The following is an 18,715-nucleotide window of genomic DNA, read 5'->3' as shown; positions in this document are numbered from 1 at the left end:
AAACTTTCTGCCCTATTTAAAATTTAAAAAAAAAAAAAAAAATCCCGGCAATAGATTAGGGGCTAACACGTGGCAAGAAAAAGAGAGATTATGATTTAGTGTGGGCAACTTCCCTCACTACTGTTTATTCATCCTCGGATCAACCAACGTTCTTGACTAAGGTCTAAGGCCCAATATATAATTTTGGGCCCTTCTCCCTACAATTACCTTTTTAAAAACCTTGTTTTGAAAAAAAATCTTTTTAAATACCTTTAAAACATTATAAATGGTAATTTTCCAAATATTTAAAGTAGTAGTATATTGTAAAAGCTTCAACGCTAAAATTCTTTTTCCTACCAAACTTTTAGCCCTATTTAAAAAATAAATAAAAAATTTCCTGACTATAGATGAGGGGCTAACATGTGGCAAGAAAAAGAGAGATTCTGATTTAGTGTAGACAACTTCCCTCACTATTATTTATACATCCTCGAACCAACCAACGTCTTCGACCAAAGCCTAAAGGCCAATATATAATTTTAGACCATTGCCCCTACAATTACCTTTTTAAAAACCTTGCTTTTAAGAAAAAGCTTTTTAAATACCTTTAAAACATTATAAATGGTAATTTTCCAAATATTTAAAGTAGTGGTATATTGCAAAAGCTTCACCGCTAAAATTTTTTTTCCTACCAAACTTTCAGTCCTATTTAAAATAAAAATAAAAAAATATTCCCGGCAATAAATTAGGAGCTAACACGTGGCAAGAAAAAAAAGAGATTCTGATTCAGTGTGGGCAACTTTTCCCTGGCAACCCTGCATTCTTTTCATATAAAATGCAAGCTGATGATGATTCTTGCATTACATAGCATATTCTGAAGTGGCTTCGCTCTCACTCTCACGCAAGATTTGGACTCAAAACCATGGAACTTTTACAGTCGCACAGGGCGGAGATGATAACCATTGCGGTGGCTCTCGTCGCCGTCGTTGGTGCCACCGCCTACTACTACTACCTCACCAAAAAACCTAAAGGTCACTTTTCAACCTCTCACTTTTTTTTTTTGGATTTCTCCAAATGCATCTGATCGTTCTTCCTTAGCTCTTGTTAATCAATGCTAACATTTCAATCTTAGATCCGATGCTCTGTACGATTTTTAAGCAAAAAAAAAAGAAAAAATCAAATTTCATTTAGGTTTTTGCGAGTAAGTTTCTGCTATACAGGCATTTTGTTGTTCGTGAATCTTGGATCATTACAAGATTTTGATGCTGTTTTGAACTCACTCTAGTTTAGGAGATCGTTACAATCATCGAGAATTTTATGATCAGTAATTAGCATTCAAACTCTTAGAGATTATTACAATAATGGAGAATTTTGTGCTTAGTGATTAGAATTCAAATTCATAGTTACAATCTTTTGGCGAAAATAGAAAATAGAAAAAGGAAATTCATCTTGTTTACTTTCTCTCTTGTATCTATAATACACATCTCCTAGGATGCACGGATACAGGGATACAGGTACCGGTACGATATAGCGAAACAAGCAATTTTTGAAAAATTAGAAATGATTCGGTAGATAGGACATTGATACAATACAGGTACAGCACCTCAAATGAAGTGTCTGTGCATACGGCTTTCATTGCTTTTAGATTAAATTTACTAAGAAATAATGACATTTATTTTAAAAAATTTAGTTCCTATTTTAGTTGAGCAATTGATTGATTAAATAGAGTTTGTAATGTTGTAAAAAAATTCAGTAGAATTAGAGTATTTTATGGCCTTTATTATTAAACTGAGTTTTAATATAGATGTGTCATAATATAGGTTGCTTGGACCCCCAGAACTTCAGGGAATTCGAACTTGTTAAACGCACGCAGCTGAGCCATAATGTGGCTAAGTTCAAGTTTGCTCTTCCCACACCAATGTCGGTCTTGGGACTTCCAATCGGACAGCATATGAGCTGCAGGTTTTTATTTCATGTTTTTGTTTTTTTTACTTACCCACATCATCGAACAAAGCCAATACGTATTTTAATTTTTAATTGTACCAGACTTGTTAGTTGCTTTATGCTCTATCATGGTTTTTTTTTACACTTTTCATCACTTTCTTCTACAGAGGAAAAGATAGTCTTGGTGATGAACTGGTTAAACCATATACCCCAACAACTTTGGATTCTGATGTTGGATACTTTGAATTAGTTATAAAGGTTCATGTGCTCTGCCACATACCATTTTCAAATTTACTTTTTTTCATGATTTTTTTTTTTTTTTTTAATTATTATATTCTATTTGTCTGTTTCATGTTAAGTAGATGTATCCTCAAGGAAGGATGTCCCACCATTTTCGAGAGATGCGTGAAGGTGATTACTTGGCAGTGAAGGGACCCAAGGTAAACTTACTTCCTTTTGAGATACATTATTTCTAATTCCCATCTCTTGTGCCCCTTCTATCCATTCTGCTTTCTGAGATGGTTGGTGAGCTTCACCTATTGTGTAGTTTTTTGAATTGTTTGATTCAATTATGAATCATTTAAATAGAAATAACATTCACTGTGAACAACTTGAGTAATATTGACTGTGGAAAATTATGTAGGGTCTTCTTATACAAGTTGATCTGTTCTACCTAATGACTGTACTAAACCCATTATATAAAGTGAAGTCATATTATATTTGCTTCTTGAGATAAACTTCTCTAATCTTTGGTCTCATAGTTCATCAAGTAGGAATTACTGAGCTAGGAAAAACACACACACAAACATACAATACATATGGGATCATCTGTTATCGGACAGGGTTTTTTCCTTTTTCACATACAATGATGAGCTTTTCTAGGAATTTATGCCAAACGATATATAGTAAATTACTGAATTGTTCCAAAACTTAAATTGTTAGGGAATGGTGAATATAATAATTTGACCATTATTTAAAAATATTTATAACCAAAAAATATTATGCCACACAATAGATTAAGAGTGTTATGAATGAGATGCTGAAGTAAATAAAAAATGCTTCTTTTTGTTAAAAAAAAAAATGAACACAGAATTATGGTTTATATATCCATCACTATTTACTGTCCAAATATGAGTAAAGTTACAAGCAATCTATGAAATTTTAATTTTTCTCTCTCTCTCTCTCTCTATGAGTCTGTGAATGGTCTTTTTGTGATTAATTTAAATTTTTGTAATCCGGAAAATGTTCCCAAACCTATGATCCTCCAGTTTATATCAAAATTTGAAATTATCTTAAATGGTTAATTATGTGTTTATTATGTCACTTCCAGGGACGCTTCAAGTATCAGCCCAACCAAGTTAGAGCTTTTGGGATGCTTGCTGGTGGCACTGGCATTACTCCCATGTTCCAGGTTTTGAATTGTTGAGTGTAGATGCTGGAGGCTTTTCATCAATCCCAATGCTTTTACTTTGAGTCTTATTATTGCTTCCTCTTTCTGCTTTCTTTAGGTTGCAAGAGCCATCTTAGAAAACCCAGATGACAAAACCATTGTACATCTTATTTATGCCAACGTCACATATGAGGACATTCTATTGAAGGTAAAACTCTCTCTCTCTCTCTTTGTGCCTAACTCTCTAAGGTGGTCCTGTATCCCTATGGATTACATAGGATACCAATCTCGTCCCTTTATTTAGTGCTCAGTGTACACCTCCAAAAATTGCTTTGTCCTTCACCCCCCCCCCCCCCCCCCCCCCCCCCGGCGGTTATCCATAAACAACCATTTTTCTAGCCTGATTAAAAACACCCAAACTTCTTAACCTGAAGACTCGACATCTTGTGAAGAGCACTGTGTCCCAATCCACCAAGTGTTATTTGACTCCATTATTCAAACCTCCCCAAAAGAAAAGGGGGAAAAAGGCTTAGGCTTAGGGATATGGGGCAATCCTAATGGGATGAGCTCTAAGATTTTTGTTACTTTGCTTACTTTGTATGTTCATAGACTCAAAGTTGAGGATGCTTGGAAAATTGAAGAGGAGAAAGGATTCATATTCTTCCAAAATCATAAGTTGTTACATAAATGGAAAAAAAATCTTGGGTACTATTGTACTAATATATGAGAACAACAAATATATTTAAATCTTTAAGAACAATCATTTTTACTTTTGATAATTCAATAATTGGGAATGGGGAGATTTGAACCTAAGACGTCTCCATTGAAAACACCAAGAGATGCCAGTTGAGCTATAAGGTTATTGGCATCTTTAAGAAAAATCATTTTTGGAAACATATCATACATAAAATTTTGGGAGAATGGAGAAAGGCTAGAAGAAGCTAGAAGCATGTGGAAGCATTTGTTTGAATTTTCATAGAAAAGAATAATTAGAAATTATGGGGCTTGACCAAGAAAATAAATGAGATCAGATATATCATATGATGATAGTGACTGATAAATTATGGACTCCCAAGCAGACACTTCAACATGTGAGAAAAATTGGATGCAATTAATGAATTTCTAGTTACAAGTGGCTTGGAAAGTAGTAGATGTGAGAAGTTCTTAACAATTAAGTCAACTTTATCACAATTTTATCTGTACAGGATGAACTGGATAACCTTGCCATTAGCTTTCCCAGCCGCTTCAGTGTCTATTATGTTCTGAATCAGGTATTATTCATCACTTTTTTCTTTCTTTTTTTGGATGGTGGTATTATTCATTACACAAATTTTTCTCTGTGTATTGCAGATCTCCCTTTCTTAGTAATTGAGTTGAATAATGAAAACTTTCATCTTGCATTTCATCCGGCAAATATCACTTTTTCTCAAGTTTTCTTACTATCCAATCTAGTCAGCAATCAAGCTCTTAAATTTTGTAAAAAATGATCCAATTTGGTCCTTAAAGTTTTCCCTATTTTCAAATTTTGGTTCCTAGAGTATCAAAAGTTTGTAAAATTATTACTCCATGTTTTTTTCTTTAAATATCCTTGTATTTTCCCAACATTTTCTCATCAACCAAACATGAAATAGAGAAATTATTCAGCAAATTCAAGTTCAGAAAGGAAAAATATCACTTTTTCTCAAGTTTTCTCACTATCCAATCTAGTCAGCAATCAAGCTCTTAAATTTTGTAAAAAATGATCCAATTTGGTCCTTAAAGTTTTCCCTATTTTCAAATTTTGGTTCCTAGAGTATCAAAAGTTTGTAAAATTATTACTCCATGTTTTTTTCTTTAAATATCCTTGTATTTTCCCAACATTTTCTCATCAACCAAACATGAAATAGAGAAATTATTCAGCAAATTCAAGTTCAGAAAGGAAAAATATCACTTTTTCTCAAGTTTTCTCACTATCCAATCTAGTCAGCAATCAAGCTCTTAAATTTTGTAAAAAATGATCCAATTTGGTCCTTAAAGTTTTCCCTATTTTCAAATTTTGGTTCCTAGAGTATCAAAAGTTTGTAAAATTATTACTCCATGTTTTTTTCTTTAAATATCCTTGTATTTTCCCAACATTTTCTCATCAACCAAACATGAAATAGAGAAATTATTCAGCAAATTCAAGTTCAGAAAGCGAAAAATCTTTTTCCATATTATTTCCACGTGGCCTTAGTGAGTTATCATGGTGGCCACATGGCACTTTTCATTTACCTGGATTTCTGGCATGTAATTTTTAAGCCATTTACAATTTTTATCATTGATTTGCCCAATCATATGATAGATTAGCATCCAAATTAGTGTGCAGATCAAATTGGATCATTTTACAATTTTAAGGATTTGATTTTTACTTTTGAAACTCCCGGGACTAGGGTTGAGGCCTCAAGGGCTTGGGATTGATTGTCTACTCCTGTCAAGGGACAGAGATTCCATTATTGTATAACCTTTGTATGCTTTGTTGCTTATTAATTAGGCTTGTAATTTGTAGGTGTGTCATATTTACTTGTAATTTGTAATGTGCCTTGCTTTTATAAACCTGACTTATCCTGGGAGCAGACATGTTTTTTTAACCTTTTTTCCTACTTGCAACTTGATATAAAATTACATGCCTCTCAATGGTTCTTGGCTTGAAAGTTGCCTAGAAAAGATGCATGGATGCAAAGCAAAGTTGGCTTGAAAAGATTGCATGGATGCAAATCCATGAATTGGTGCAAAGATTGGCCTGTTATTTGATGGGTGTGACAAGGTTGCCATGCTTACATCCTTGTTTTTTCCCATAAGCACTTGATATAGTTTTTTCTAGTTTATTTCATTGTGCACTAGTTGCTCTAGGATCAGGATCATGCTCGCTGAAATGGAACTTTTGGTCATGTAAGCATCTAGTAGTAAATGCTAATAGAGATAAAGTTACTCTAGACAGGGTATCTATGACCTCAATTCATGAGTAGATTGAGATTTGATTGTCAGAATCCAGTCACATATATGTATGGGCATTACTGATGGATTCTTGTTGTCCAGTTTGAGGTATATTATGTATAAACCAGAAAAATGGTTTTATATGTTCAAACTATGCTCAGAAATTGGAATAGAATTAACACTGGAAATGTTACTATGAGTTGGCTTTAGCCATTTCTTGAGATATACTTAGGTCAGATTGCACGCGTTTGAAATTGCTTTCCATGTCTTTTTGGTTGACAAATCTCCCATCATTCTTGTCCAGAGACAAATAGCATCTGTTTCCTTGTTTGAATAAGTTATCCCGTTAAAAATATATAAACTTTCATAGTCTTATTACTAGAGAACAAATAATTAAAAATATTATTGATATGCACAGATAATTGAAGATTTATTGAAAATTTTGAAAGTGGTTGGGTACTAGCTTAGTCCATATGCATGGTACACCTCGGTTTCTGCCTCCCCCATTCCCCTCCATTATTTTCCCCATCCCCAATAGAAAATCTCTATAACAAACTAACAAGTTAATTTGCTTGAAGAGTTTTGTTTTTATTCTGTGGTTGTCATACTGATTGAATACAATCTACAGCCACCTGAAGGATGGGAAGGTGGTATTGGGTATGTAACAAAGGAAATGATTCAAACGGTCTGCCCCTCGCCAGCACCTGATATTCAGGTGAAATTAAAATCAGTCTTCTTAAACCTCTCTCTCTCTCTCTCTCTCATCACACAGTAATTAGTTAATGCAATTGACTGGGACTAATTATCATCTAATTGCAGATATTGAGGTGTGGGCCACCACTCATGAACAAAGCCATGGCTGCTCACCTTGATAATCTTGGATATACTCCCCAAATGCAGTTCCAGTTTTAAGCATCTGCGGAGCTCTATCTTTTACTTTTTCCCATTTCGTAGCATAACAAATGAGGCCTTTATGTAATTCCAGGCCTAGCAGTTTTATTGAAAGTAGCTTAAATAGGTCCTCGTTGTGTCATTTCAAACGGGAGGAGCTCAAATCTTGCACATTTATAGAACATGTCAGGCTTTAATTTTTCTTTGTAAACCAATGTGCTACAACTTGAAATTCCTTTGGTCAGTTCTTGTACTTGCTGCAACTAATGGGATCAAGATCTTTTTTATTTGCTTTAAACTAAAGAAAATCTGTTGGCTAAAATCTAAATTACACACTTTACCAAGTTGGTGGTAGACTTGGATTTTGGTTAGCTTCTAATTGAGCATGGATTTGTGTTAGGAACGAATTTTGAATGGGCCTTTGGCTTAGTTGTATTTAGGTTTTGGTTTGAGGTTTGATTTGGTTCGGCCTAAATAGCAAGTGGATTGGGTTGGGTCCGATCAAGGGTTTTTTAGGGTTTAAACTTACCACCAATTTAATCCCAATATTCACAGGACATGGGGTGCAATGGAAGAACACACTGCATTCCTGATGGTGAATCTTGCTCAACCAGAAATCGACTACCAACATGCGCTGCAATTGTACGCCATACACAATATTTGGGAGGACTCAACAGCATGCGTGGAACACAACTTCATTCTGAGTTTTGTAATTCGCTCAACAGAAAATCAACTACCAACACGCTACTATTGTGCGTCATACACGAAAAACAGGATCACTCACCAGCGACACACATGCACCCCATGCTCGTGCGCATCCTTATTTTTCTCGCACCAATTTTTATAGGATTCAGATCTCCTGGTTTTATAATTCTGAAGTCACAAATTTGAGAATTAAGATAGTATATATATCCAATGCACTAATAATTTTGGATAATAACCACTGCAAATAGCTTTTCTACCCGCAAAACGCAACTATACGAAACCATGCAATTAAGCATCTGGACAGACCCTTCACAATTCATATCATACATGTCCTTAACAATCAAAATATCACATCTAAATACTTTTGAAGCTATTGAGAGCTACCAAAAGCTTTGGTTGGGAAAAAAGTTTGTGTGTGTTTAGAAGTTGGGGTATCTCTCTAATTTCTTTTACACAGTAGAATTAGTGTGTCCCTTCTATGAAGGTGCTTAGTATCCTGGGAGTACCATTGTTATTTCTAGGCTTGTTGGATTATTTTTTGGGGGTTTGGGAAACAGTTTTGAGCAAGTGTGAGGATGGATGATTTGGCTCAGTCATGGAATCGGCTTACACTTTCAGATAGAAAGGGACCAAGCGGTTGTTTACTTGATGACGAAAGTATTGAAAAGTTCTCCATTGCTGCTAAGTTTCTAACTAAGCGAGCCATCAACATAGAGGTCATAGCTAAGACTTTTACCCCGCTATGGAGAGCCAGGAATGGTTTCAAGATTCAGAGTTTTGGAGATCACAAAATTCTCTTCACCTTCGACAACAGGGAGGATGTGGTTAGAATTTTAGAAGGAGAACCAAGGACTTTTGACAAACACCTGGTGATAATGAGTAGATATGATAACGAGTCCTCGCTTCAAGATATAAAGTTTAAGAAGACTAAACTATGGGTTCAACTTCATGGAATTCCGATTAAATATATGACCATTGAGGCAACGAAGAAAATTGGTAGTGTTCTGGGGGAGGTTTTCGCGCCGACAGATCCAAAAATATTTGATGGCGATCAATTTATACGCATTCAGGTATCCATAGATCTGTCTTTACCTCTGTGCCATGGAAGATGGATATCTGTCGGTGAAGGAGGTAAGCAGGTGTGGATATCATTCAAGTATGAGAGGCTGCCAAATCTATGCTACTGGTGTGGGCGACTAACTCACGATGACAAAGATTGTGAGCTATGGATTGACAGTGAGGGCACACTCACACTAGAGCAACGTGAGTTTGGACCTTATTTGAGAGCACCTCCTTTCGTTGTTGCAAGACGTAGTGCAATCATGGTTCTTGGGTTCTATGCCAAGAAGAAGAGGATGAGTTCAAGCACATTAGGGGACGACGATTCATGCCAGAATTCTAGTTCTAGTAGGGGAAAAGCACCAGAGCAAGCACATGGAGTAACGGCCAGCTATGATGGTAGCATTGAAGTCGAAGATATTGCCTCATTAATGCGTAATGAAGTGGATGAAATTATTAGGAAGGATACAACTTTTAAAAACAAAGTTAATGAAGCAATCACTGCGGAATCGAAGGTTCCTAATGAAACCGAAATTGCTTTGGAAGCAAATAAAGAGGAGTTATGTTTGGCAAAGGAGTTTGGGGCGGCTAAACTACTGAGATCGGGAAAGAGTGCTACTAATAACCCTAGTGCACGTGACAACTTAAGGGATAAATCAAAACTTAATAAGTCACATGCTACTACTGAAACTAGGGCTCTTAAAACAACTGCTACACATGCAACACCTACCTGGACTCGCAGAGAAAGAAGCAAACTCAGGGACAACACAACAAGAAGTTTTCAGTCCCAAGGAAAAAGAAGAGTGGTTGGATCCAAGGCAGACCACAGTAAGATCTCAGCAAAAAGATTCCTAGCTACTCTCAGTGAAGAAGACACACCTTTTGTAGTGGCAGGAGTTAATGTTCAGCCCCGCCTACAACAATGAGTTGTTTAGCATGGAACTGTCGTGGGCTCGGGAACCTACGTACAGGGAGAGAGCTCATTGAAATTGTACGGGCAAAAGATCCCGCTGTGGTGGTTTTAGCTGAGACACTTACAGATGATGCAAGGCTAGAGTTTGTTCAAAGTATTGATTTTGATCATAGATGGTGTACCAAGAGTGGGCAGGGGTGGCGGATTAGTTCTTTATTAGAAAGCATCGATCAATTTAACGGTGGAAGGTTCAGATAGATACTATATATTCCAAGTGTTGGAGTTGTAATCAAGGACATCAATGGAGCTGTTTTGGCATCTTGCTCATGAAAAATTATTCCAGCTTATAAGGCAGATGAGATAGAAGCTGTGGCTGCACTGAAAGCCTTGATGTTTGTGCACAAGCTGGGTTTCCAAAATGCTATACTCGAAGGTGATTCTCTTGGTTTGATTCAAGCTTTGAAGTCACAAGAGCAGAACCTATCTCCATTGGGTCTACTGGTAAAGGATGAGAATGTGTTTGCGAATAATTTTAGTAGATTGTTATATTCTCATGTTAAGAGAAACGGCAACAGTGTAATTTATAACCTGACGAAATATGCTATACACATACCAGATTTTCAAGTATGGATAGAAGATGTCCCATCACATATTGTTCCATCCAATTCATTTTTACAATTGGATGTAGTTGATTTACCTTAATAAAATTACACAGGTTCATTCTCAAAAAAAAAAATCACATCTAGACCACTGATTTGAGAACTAAATAACTTCAACTACGAACAAATTCGTCATGTTCAGTACAAGCCACAAAACACAAATTTAATCCTCCAAAAAGAATACTTAAAATAAATACAAAATGGGAAATGTACTACAAACAATAAAAAAGCTCCAATCAAAATTGCTACCACCAATTATAATTCTAGAAAAACAAATTAAGCGTTGCCCTTGCATATAGAATTCTGATTTAAGTACAATATGCTGCTCCTAACTACCAGTAGGTCATCATCACCTTTCATAACAAAGCCTTACCTGTGGCAAAGTGTATGACAGTAGAAAAGACAAGTCACTCAAATTCCACACGTCAAAATAGCAAAATTACCAGTTGGAATGCATACAAGGCTTCCAAAAATTATAATTCTAAGTGCTTATCGCCTTCGCATGCCACGTCCGCGACCACGAAAACCTGCTCCTCCACGCCCTCGACCACCCATGGCACTAGCAGCTGCTTCTCCTTGTGCACTTTCAGACTGCATTTACCAAAATACATTATGCTTAACATGGCTTATGCACATCTTCAGAACAAAAAGGACAAATAAATCAATATATCTAATGTTAGAAGCAAGCTTGAGCACAGACAAAACTTAGAGCATGCTAAAATGGCCATAATTTTGAATTGGTAAAACATGCCTAGACATATTTCTTCTGATAAACATCAATATGCATAAAGCTCAATCCATAAAACTATCCAGTAAATGGAAAGATTTAGGACACATCTATATTGCAATTGTACTAAAGATATCTATACATTTACAGTTACATATATGCAATGTTGCACAACAAACCTTATATGGCAAGAGCCATAAACCTGTTCTCCCAGCAATAGCAATATATTACCACCAAATCTTCAAAGCACAAATTACTCTAGAGGGTGCTATTACCCTCATATCTAATAAGGATGAGCCTAGGACAATTAACACTATCCAATACATGTGCTGCCTCAAGTTTTCGAATAATATTTTGAATTGCTTAATTTGTGGAAACTACAAAACCTAGTGTACATCTCACTGTGATGTGATTTAGCCCAAACAAAAAACCATTTTTCCACTTATATTTAGCCTTTTCAAACTATATAGCTGCATAAACATACTTGATTCTATAGATGTGGTAAAGCGGTGCTAAACCAAGTTATATAACCAATAACAAATTGAAAAGACATGCATTGATTTGTTTATAAAATTTCATTTCATTTTAAGGCTAGAAACTTTAGAGCTCTCCCTGAGTTGTCCACAATCAAAATTTAAATACAAGCTTACCAGTCTTAATGCCAATTTGTCAAAGATTTTGGCACCTATTAAAGGCTTTATTGTAATTATTAACATTAATAAAGAAATTGAAATCTTATTTTAAGCTTTGGGTGTGATTTCCTTCTTCCTAACCATGATTGAGTAGGGTCTATCTTTCCTTGTTTCTCCTTCTATTCATTGTTTTGACACCAAACAGCCATCAAATTCACTTTCTTTTTTGTTTGTTGTGTGTGTGTGTGTGTGTTTGGGGGGGGGGGGGGGGGGGGGGGGGGGGGTAAGGGTGGGGTTGGTTCTTATTCCTACCTAAAACACTCAAAACATCAAAGCCTATTCAAGAAGCCTTATTTTTTCTCATCACAAATCCTAACTTCGTGCTGAATTTCTAAAGATTTTACATCAAGATACAAACTGACATTATACAATTGCAAGAACAAGTCTCAACAGAGAGATACCCAAATAAAGCATCAGTTTCCTCTGGCAAAACATGAAACAGAATGTAGAATACCTTTGGGTTTTTAACTGTCTCATCCACACTTAAAATAAGACAGGCAGCCTCAGTAGCCGCATTTATAGCATTGATCTGCAGCAATTGAGAAGTCACCAAAGAGCCAACAAGTAAAAACATCAGCAAAATATTTTGCATTAACAAACAAATAAGCAGACTGGAAACTGAAAAATACCTTCACAACCGCTGGCTCCCAGACAAAGTTAGCAAATGAATCGGCAATTCCACCAGTGTTGATATCCACTCCGTAATTTGCGCCTTCACCTATTAATTGTAATAATGTGTAAACAATAGAACTCAGAAACTACTGTTTGATGTAAAATCACAATAGAATCTGTTCCAATATGAAATTCCTCCAAACAAGGAAAGGGAACACCCTTATTGGAATAGAATTTGGCAACTATATGATTATATTACTTAATTCAATTAATTCTGATGGTTATAAATGCAGAACAAAGAAAGTGGCAGTAACCAACCCTTAATTTAACCAAAGTGAGGAAAATAAAATCTATAACAGAAAGAGACCAACCAGATTGTAGGGCATGTTTCTGTCTTAATTTGTTTAGAACATCAGTTGCATCAAATCCAGCATTATCACACAATTGCCGTGGAATAACCTGCAATATCAGGGGAACATACCTCATCACATGGTCCCATCAAAAATCAAAAGTCTTTATAAACAACACAAGCAGATAATACTTCCTCTCTTTTTTTGGGTTAGGTACACAAACTCAAACACCTGCACAGATTAAACCAGTGACCTCCCCCAACCGAAACTACCTCATAATTATTAGAAATGATTGAGGTTCAAAATTCAGAGACATCTACACTAATTTATTATGCTGTGTTCCAGGAATCAGACAGTTAAGATCCTGACATAGGTGTAGTTTCTAACATGAGATTAGAATAAAAATTTCCAGGACAGAAAGTAATCTCCAGCAAAATCACACCCAAAGAAAGCTCTGTGCCAAGGTTGGATTCAAAGATTGGCAAACCAGGCACCACACCAGGCTAGGAAATATCAGTCTCAATAAATGCAAATTTGTAGTTGCAAACATGCGCGCGCGCACGCACACACACACACACACATGCTATCAGTAGGAAGTTGAACCCATGACTTAAGCCTCAAACTATTCACACCGGGGACTCCCTCCCTTCCTCCCTAATACTCAATTAAGCATGACAAATGGTTGAGGTCGGCTCTATGAATTCTTTACCATCTAAATGGGTTCAACTACACTTGTCTTCTTTGACTACTCTGCCCTATAAAAAAACCTTCTTTGTCACTCCAACTCATGTTTGTTTTTTTTTAGCTCTGTTTAACATTTTTTTTTTTTATCATATCTGGAGAGATCAATTAGGTTGTGCTCTTCTTATTTATAAGTATTTTCATGATAGGAATGTTTATTATGCTCATTCCTACTTGGGCTAGGGAAATGCAATCATGGGATATCAAATTTATACGTGCTTGATAATGGGAATTGGAATCAATAGAATCTATGTTTGAGGTTCTATATTCCAAAATCCTAAATGGGAGGGTTCGAATCACTTGTGGTGGAGGTTGACTAGTGATGGCAAGTTCAATATTCCATCGTATTATGATGCTTTAAGAGGCTCCATTAGAGTAAGTTTCCCTGTAAAAGTATTGGTGCATTATGCTCCAAACAATTTGGTTTTTGTGCACTAACACTACATTCTGTTGGGATTAAAAGCGAGAGGATGGAAAATGGGGGGAAAGAATAGGGAGAGGAAAATGTGATTTTCCACTGTTTGATTGGAGTGAAAAGGGAGAGGAAACAACATAGAGTAGATTAAGTTTTCCACACAAGCCCACCAAATTGGTGAGAAAAGAGGAGAGAAAATGGTAATGAGATGAAAAGCACAAAATTATCCCTGTTCATTCTAATTTTAATAATAGGGGCATAACAGTAATCTTCTCTTTATCCTTCTACTTTTCCATCCTCTACCAAACACACATGATGAAAAATACAAATATTTTCTATCCTCTTAACTTTTCCATCCCCCCAACCAAACAAAGCATAAAAGTACTAGATATTTCCATGTCCAACCAACCATACAATTTTTTTTTTCATTTGAAATAAAACAAAGATGCCCAAGAAGACATACCTCAAGAGCTTTAGCATAAGAGTTGATAAAAAGCTGAGATTTCCCGGCTATTGTGCGAGCATGCTGCCTAAGATATCGACTTATCTCCATCTGCCAACAGAAAACAACATTTTGAATCACCAAAATATCCTTAAAACAACCACCAATATTGAATAAAGTGTTGCAAAATCATACATCTATAGCACCACCACCAGCAACTACAGTGGAGTTCTTCATAGCCCTTCTAACAATCATGATTGCATCATGTAAACTCCGCTCAGCTTCCTCAATGAACTGAATGCAAGACAAATTCAAGGTCAAGATGGAAAATACGTGCACATGCACACAAGCATAAGAATATCAGTCATGCAGTTTTTTAACAATTGACAGACCTGATCAGCTCCACCACGCAAAACTATGGTAGCTGTTAGGCCAGACGGACATCCACTAAATATATTGAACCTCTCATTTCCAACTTGCCTTTCCTCAAAAAGCTCACAAGTCCCAAGAACCTAGATGACAAACAAATCCAAATAATTTCAGTTGATATTGAACAAAAGAAGGAAGTACTCTCCAGTAACACATAGAACAACATTTAGCAAAAGAATGTCTCTGGTCTGAAATGGGATATATAGAGCAAGAAAGGCAACATAGAGACCTCATCAATAACATTGTTGACAGATGTTTGTACAGTCCCTCCAGTTGCAGCAGCAACACGATGCAAATCTTCTTCTGTTACACGACCAGCACAGAAAATATCTCGATCTGCAAAATACTGTAAAAAAACAACCAGTTTGGTAGGTATGAATAAGATTCTTATAATAGTCACAGTTTTTTATTTTATTCACATAAAACTATGGCTCCATTAAAATAGTAAAATGAAAATAGCATGGCTACATACAAATTGTTCCAGCAAATCCTAAAGTTACATAACCATATTTTTTTATATTAATTCACCACATAAAATCTTTTAAACACGTTAATAAGCAAAACATTTATATGGCTACTCTAGCAAAAAGCTAATGACAATTTTGACATTAAAATGTACGCATTGAAATTAAATACATTGATGTCCAATGGTCTTTTGGACCAAGCAGCATCTTTTCCACCATTAAACAAAGGCTGGATAGTACAGTCATAACTCAAGTTCAATGTAATTGGGTGGGGGGGGGGGCATGAAAGTGTACTATTAAAAAAAATATGCAAATGCTCATGAAGTATGTTATACACAAAAAGTTATCTACACAACTTATAGTTACAGCAGGCAGAATCTGAAAATTGAATAAATGTATTTAGCAACAGGACAATAGATAACCTGTGTGCCTAGATCACCAATGGCCAGCCTTGAAAGAACAACTTTAGCCCCACTCTGTACACATTTGTCCAACTTGTCATAGATGATATTCCATTCAGCATCGACTATTGACTGATATTGTGAAGGATCTGAAAGTCTACAGACATTGGGGAAAAAAAGTTGTGTATAAGCAATTTCTGGAAAGGAATATGACAAACAAAATAAATCTGAAACAATTACCTTATCTCAGCATTTTCTTTCTCAGATTTCAGTTCCAACTCGATGTTTAAGAGAAGTATCTTGGGATTTAAAAATTTCTTTGGCTGCTGTTCAAAACCCGCATATGAAAATGTCTTTTTAAAGGCAACACCATTTACCAGAAAGGAATCACGCATGTTTCCACCAGGAACCTGTACAAGCAGCCCATATTTCCCAATTCATTGATTTTGCAAAACATTTCAAGCTAAGTACAAACCTTTAAAAGAGCCCCAGTACACAAGAAATATACTAAGAGAGTAACAACATCAAGAAAAAAACAACTACCGATGAAAGCAAGCAAAGTAAACAAGGAATTGGTGGGTAGCACAGCCATCACTAATACAAGCCCTTAAAAAGAACAACCTCAACTCCTTCAAAGGCCTCTCAACACCTTAAAATGCTCTACGGGCATGCTCCTTCCAAATTGAACACATCAGACAAAGGGTATACCACTCCAAATTGCCAATACTGGTCTTAAAAGGAGTGAAGGACTAGGAGATAAATAACCTTTTCTTAGAAAGACTAGGATTCCTAATAACCAAATAGAAAAAGGAATCAAAACATAAACTAAATCTCATGGGCCTCTATAACTACCCTTATTTTAGTAAAACTTCATTAAAATTAATCCAACAACATTCTAACTTAGAGACTTAATACAAAGACTCAAGAATAACAAAAGTAGCCTAATAAAGGTGCCACAAAAGCCCCACATTGAAACTGGATCACAATTCTTAAATCTTTTGTAATCTAATCTGGTTTTTTAGGGGGGAAAAAGGTCTAAGTATACGAAGTTGGGATCCTTAGTTTACTCAGTCCTCAGGAATGACAGCTGGAATCTGTGGACATCCTTTTTGCACTTTGTTGTATTCAAACTCTCTGTATAGACAGGAAAAGGATCATATGGCTTGGAAAGGGGCAAAACACGACCATGTTGCATGTAGGTCAGTGTCAGCATGGATCTTAACAATATGCATTTTACAGTGCAAGTAATAAAAAACAAGTCCTTAGGTCATAATTCCCAGCCAAGCAAGTGGATTAAGAGTTCCAAATATTAAAAGCTTTTTTTTTTTTTTTTATAATTACCAATTATTAAAAGCTGAAACAGCAAAACAACAGTAGTTATAAATACAAGCTTATATGACTAACAGTTGAACTTACCTTCTTTATTCCAATCATATTCAACCTATCTTCATGCCCAATTGCAATTACAGCATCAACAACCATTGAGGCAAAGAATTCTTTTTCTCCCCCAATGAGTTTTGAAGAGAGTGTAGTAGCAGCACATTTAGCTAGCAAGCTTTTCTTTTCTTCTAGACTTTTTCCCTCTATGCTAACTGCTAGTTCTTTGACCTTTTCAAGTGCCTGCAACATTGTTCATAATATGTAAGATGCAGGAAGGTGAACACCTCATAATAAAAGAGGGGGGGGGGGGGATGTCAGATCATCTACCAAATTGGATGCAATCCGATAACTGCGTATCAAATTTTGCGGGTGGACCCCATCCTCTATGAAAGGCTTGGCCTCCTTCAGAAACTCTCCTGCAAGCAGAACTACTGTAGTGGTTCCATCACCAACCTGCACCACAAACATAACAATTGTTAAATCCTCCAAAAACCCAGTATGAAATGTAGCCCATAGCTGCACAGATGAACCAGGTTAAATTAAATGTCTAGCATATCACATTACTCTCAACCAAAACAAAAAAAAATAAAAAACTAATTCAAGATCCACAACATGAACACTGTGGATCCACACTTCTCTAACAGTACATGATCTGTGGAGTAGGGTAGTCCTCTTGAATTATCATGTCAAATGATACTTAAGAAACATAAAGCTATTCCTAGAAGAGTTTTAGGCCAAATAGAAAGAGACCCTTTAGTCCCAAATCTTTTGGAGTCCAGCTATGGATCCTCAACAAATTAGCCAGAGTCGGCCACATGTATTCATTTTCGATCATTCTATTCCATCCAAAGTCATTATCTCTGTCACTTCCTTAATTAACATGCCATATTTTTACTAGTGATCCCTTTAACATGACCTAACACTCAAATAAGAAGTACCCATATTTTGCCAACAAATGCTCAAAGAAATAAATAAACACAGTTTGGTTTTGAAATCACAATAATAAATAGGGTTGGACCTCGGAGTCTTGGGACTTGGCGATATCGACGAGGATCTTGGCGGCGGGGTGGACGATGTCGAGGAGCTTCATGATGGTGGCGCCGTCGTTGGAAATGGTGACGCTGCCCTTGTCGTCGTGGATGAGTTTATCCATACCCCTGGGACCCAGGGTGGTCCGCACCACGTCGGCGACTGCGGTGCACGCATTTATGTTGCTGACTAGCTGCGCCTTTCCTTGCGAGGTGTCTGTTCCCTCTTTCAGAAGTATGATCTGCGGTTGCTGTTTGATTTTTTTTTTCACGGGCATTTTCACAAACACAAAGGAGACAATGTTAGTAAGAGACTAAAACAACAACAAGAAATAGTAATAATGAGAGTAATGAAAACCAGAGAGAGAGAGAGAGAGAGTACCATCATGGCTGACATTGTTGTGGATTGTGGAGGTTTGGTTTTTGAGAGTGAGAGAGAGAGAGTATGGGAGGGAAATGAAGGCTAGGGTTTTGTTACTTTCACTTCAGTTCCAGGGCTCTCTGTCTTTTCTTTTCTTTTCTTTTTTCTTTTTTCTCTTTTATAA

The 18,715-nt window shown here is 36.2% G+C and overlaps 2 protein-coding genes across 2 annotated transcripts; one reads left to right on the top strand and one right to left on the bottom strand.

Annotated features, from left to right (window-relative positions):
* Window positions 1-841: 841 nt before the first annotated feature.
* On the top strand, window positions 842-7,461 carry LOC115982711 (NADH--cytochrome b5 reductase 1-like). Its single transcript, XM_031105405.1, has 9 exons — window positions 842-1,007; window positions 1,797-1,938; window positions 2,088-2,178; window positions 2,283-2,360; window positions 3,251-3,331; window positions 3,429-3,518; window positions 4,516-4,581; window positions 6,891-6,977; window positions 7,082-7,461. The coding sequence occupies exons 1-9, from the start codon at window positions 899-901 to the stop codon at window positions 7,172-7,174; spliced, it is 837 nt and encodes a 278-aa protein (XP_030961265.1). The 5' UTR covers window positions 842-898; the 3' UTR covers window positions 7,175-7,461.
* Window positions 7,462-10,584: 3,123 nt separating this feature from the next.
* Window positions 10,585-18,715, bottom strand: LOC115982701 (T-complex protein 1 subunit eta). The gene is made up of 14 exons (XM_031105392.1): window positions 18,553-18,715; window positions 18,161-18,421; window positions 17,470-17,595; window positions 17,179-17,382; window positions 16,003-16,172; window positions 15,784-15,919; window positions 15,127-15,243; window positions 14,861-14,980; window positions 14,664-14,762; window positions 14,490-14,579; window positions 12,892-12,979; window positions 12,538-12,626; window positions 12,363-12,437; window positions 10,585-11,080 (listed from the first exon to the last, which is right to left on the bottom strand). Exons 1-14 carry the CDS (start codon window positions 18,565-18,567, stop codon window positions 10,979-10,981), a joined length of 1,692 nt encoding a protein of 563 aa, XP_030961252.1. The 5' UTR covers window positions 18,568-18,715; the 3' UTR covers window positions 10,585-10,978.

This window comes from Quercus lobata, chromosome 1 (genome assembly GCF_001633185.2).
Source record: "Quercus lobata isolate SW786 chromosome 1, ValleyOak3.0 Primary Assembly, whole genome shotgun sequence".
Classification (NCBI taxonomy): Eukaryota; Viridiplantae; Streptophyta; class Magnoliopsida; order Fagales; family Fagaceae; genus Quercus; species Quercus lobata.
This window is presented reverse-complemented; position numbering and strand designations above follow the sequence as displayed.

Excerpts from the sequence above, each read along its gene's own strand:
- LOC115982711 (XM_031105405.1), top strand. The coding sequence starts at position 899 with ATGGAACTTTTACAGTCGCACAGGGCGGAGATGATAACCATTGCGGTG. Across the intron at positions 2,179-2,282 it reads ACTTTGAATTAGTTATAAAG|ATGTATCCTCAAGGAAGGAT; the intron begins GTTCATGTGCTC and ends CATGTTAAGTAG. Across the intron at positions 3,332-3,428 it reads GCATTACTCCCATGTTCCAG|GTTGCAAGAGCCATCTTAGA; the intron begins GTTTTGAATTGT and ends TGCTTTCTTTAG.
- LOC115982701 (XM_031105392.1), bottom strand. Across the intron at positions 17,596-18,160 it reads CCAAGTCCCAAGACTCCGAG|GTTGGTGATGGAACCACTAC; the intron begins GTCCAACCCTAT and ends TTTGTGGTGCAG. Across the intron at positions 14,580-14,663 it reads CTGGTGGTGGTGCTATAGAT|ATGGAGATAAGTCGATATCT; the intron begins GTATGATTTTGC and ends TTCTGTTGGCAG.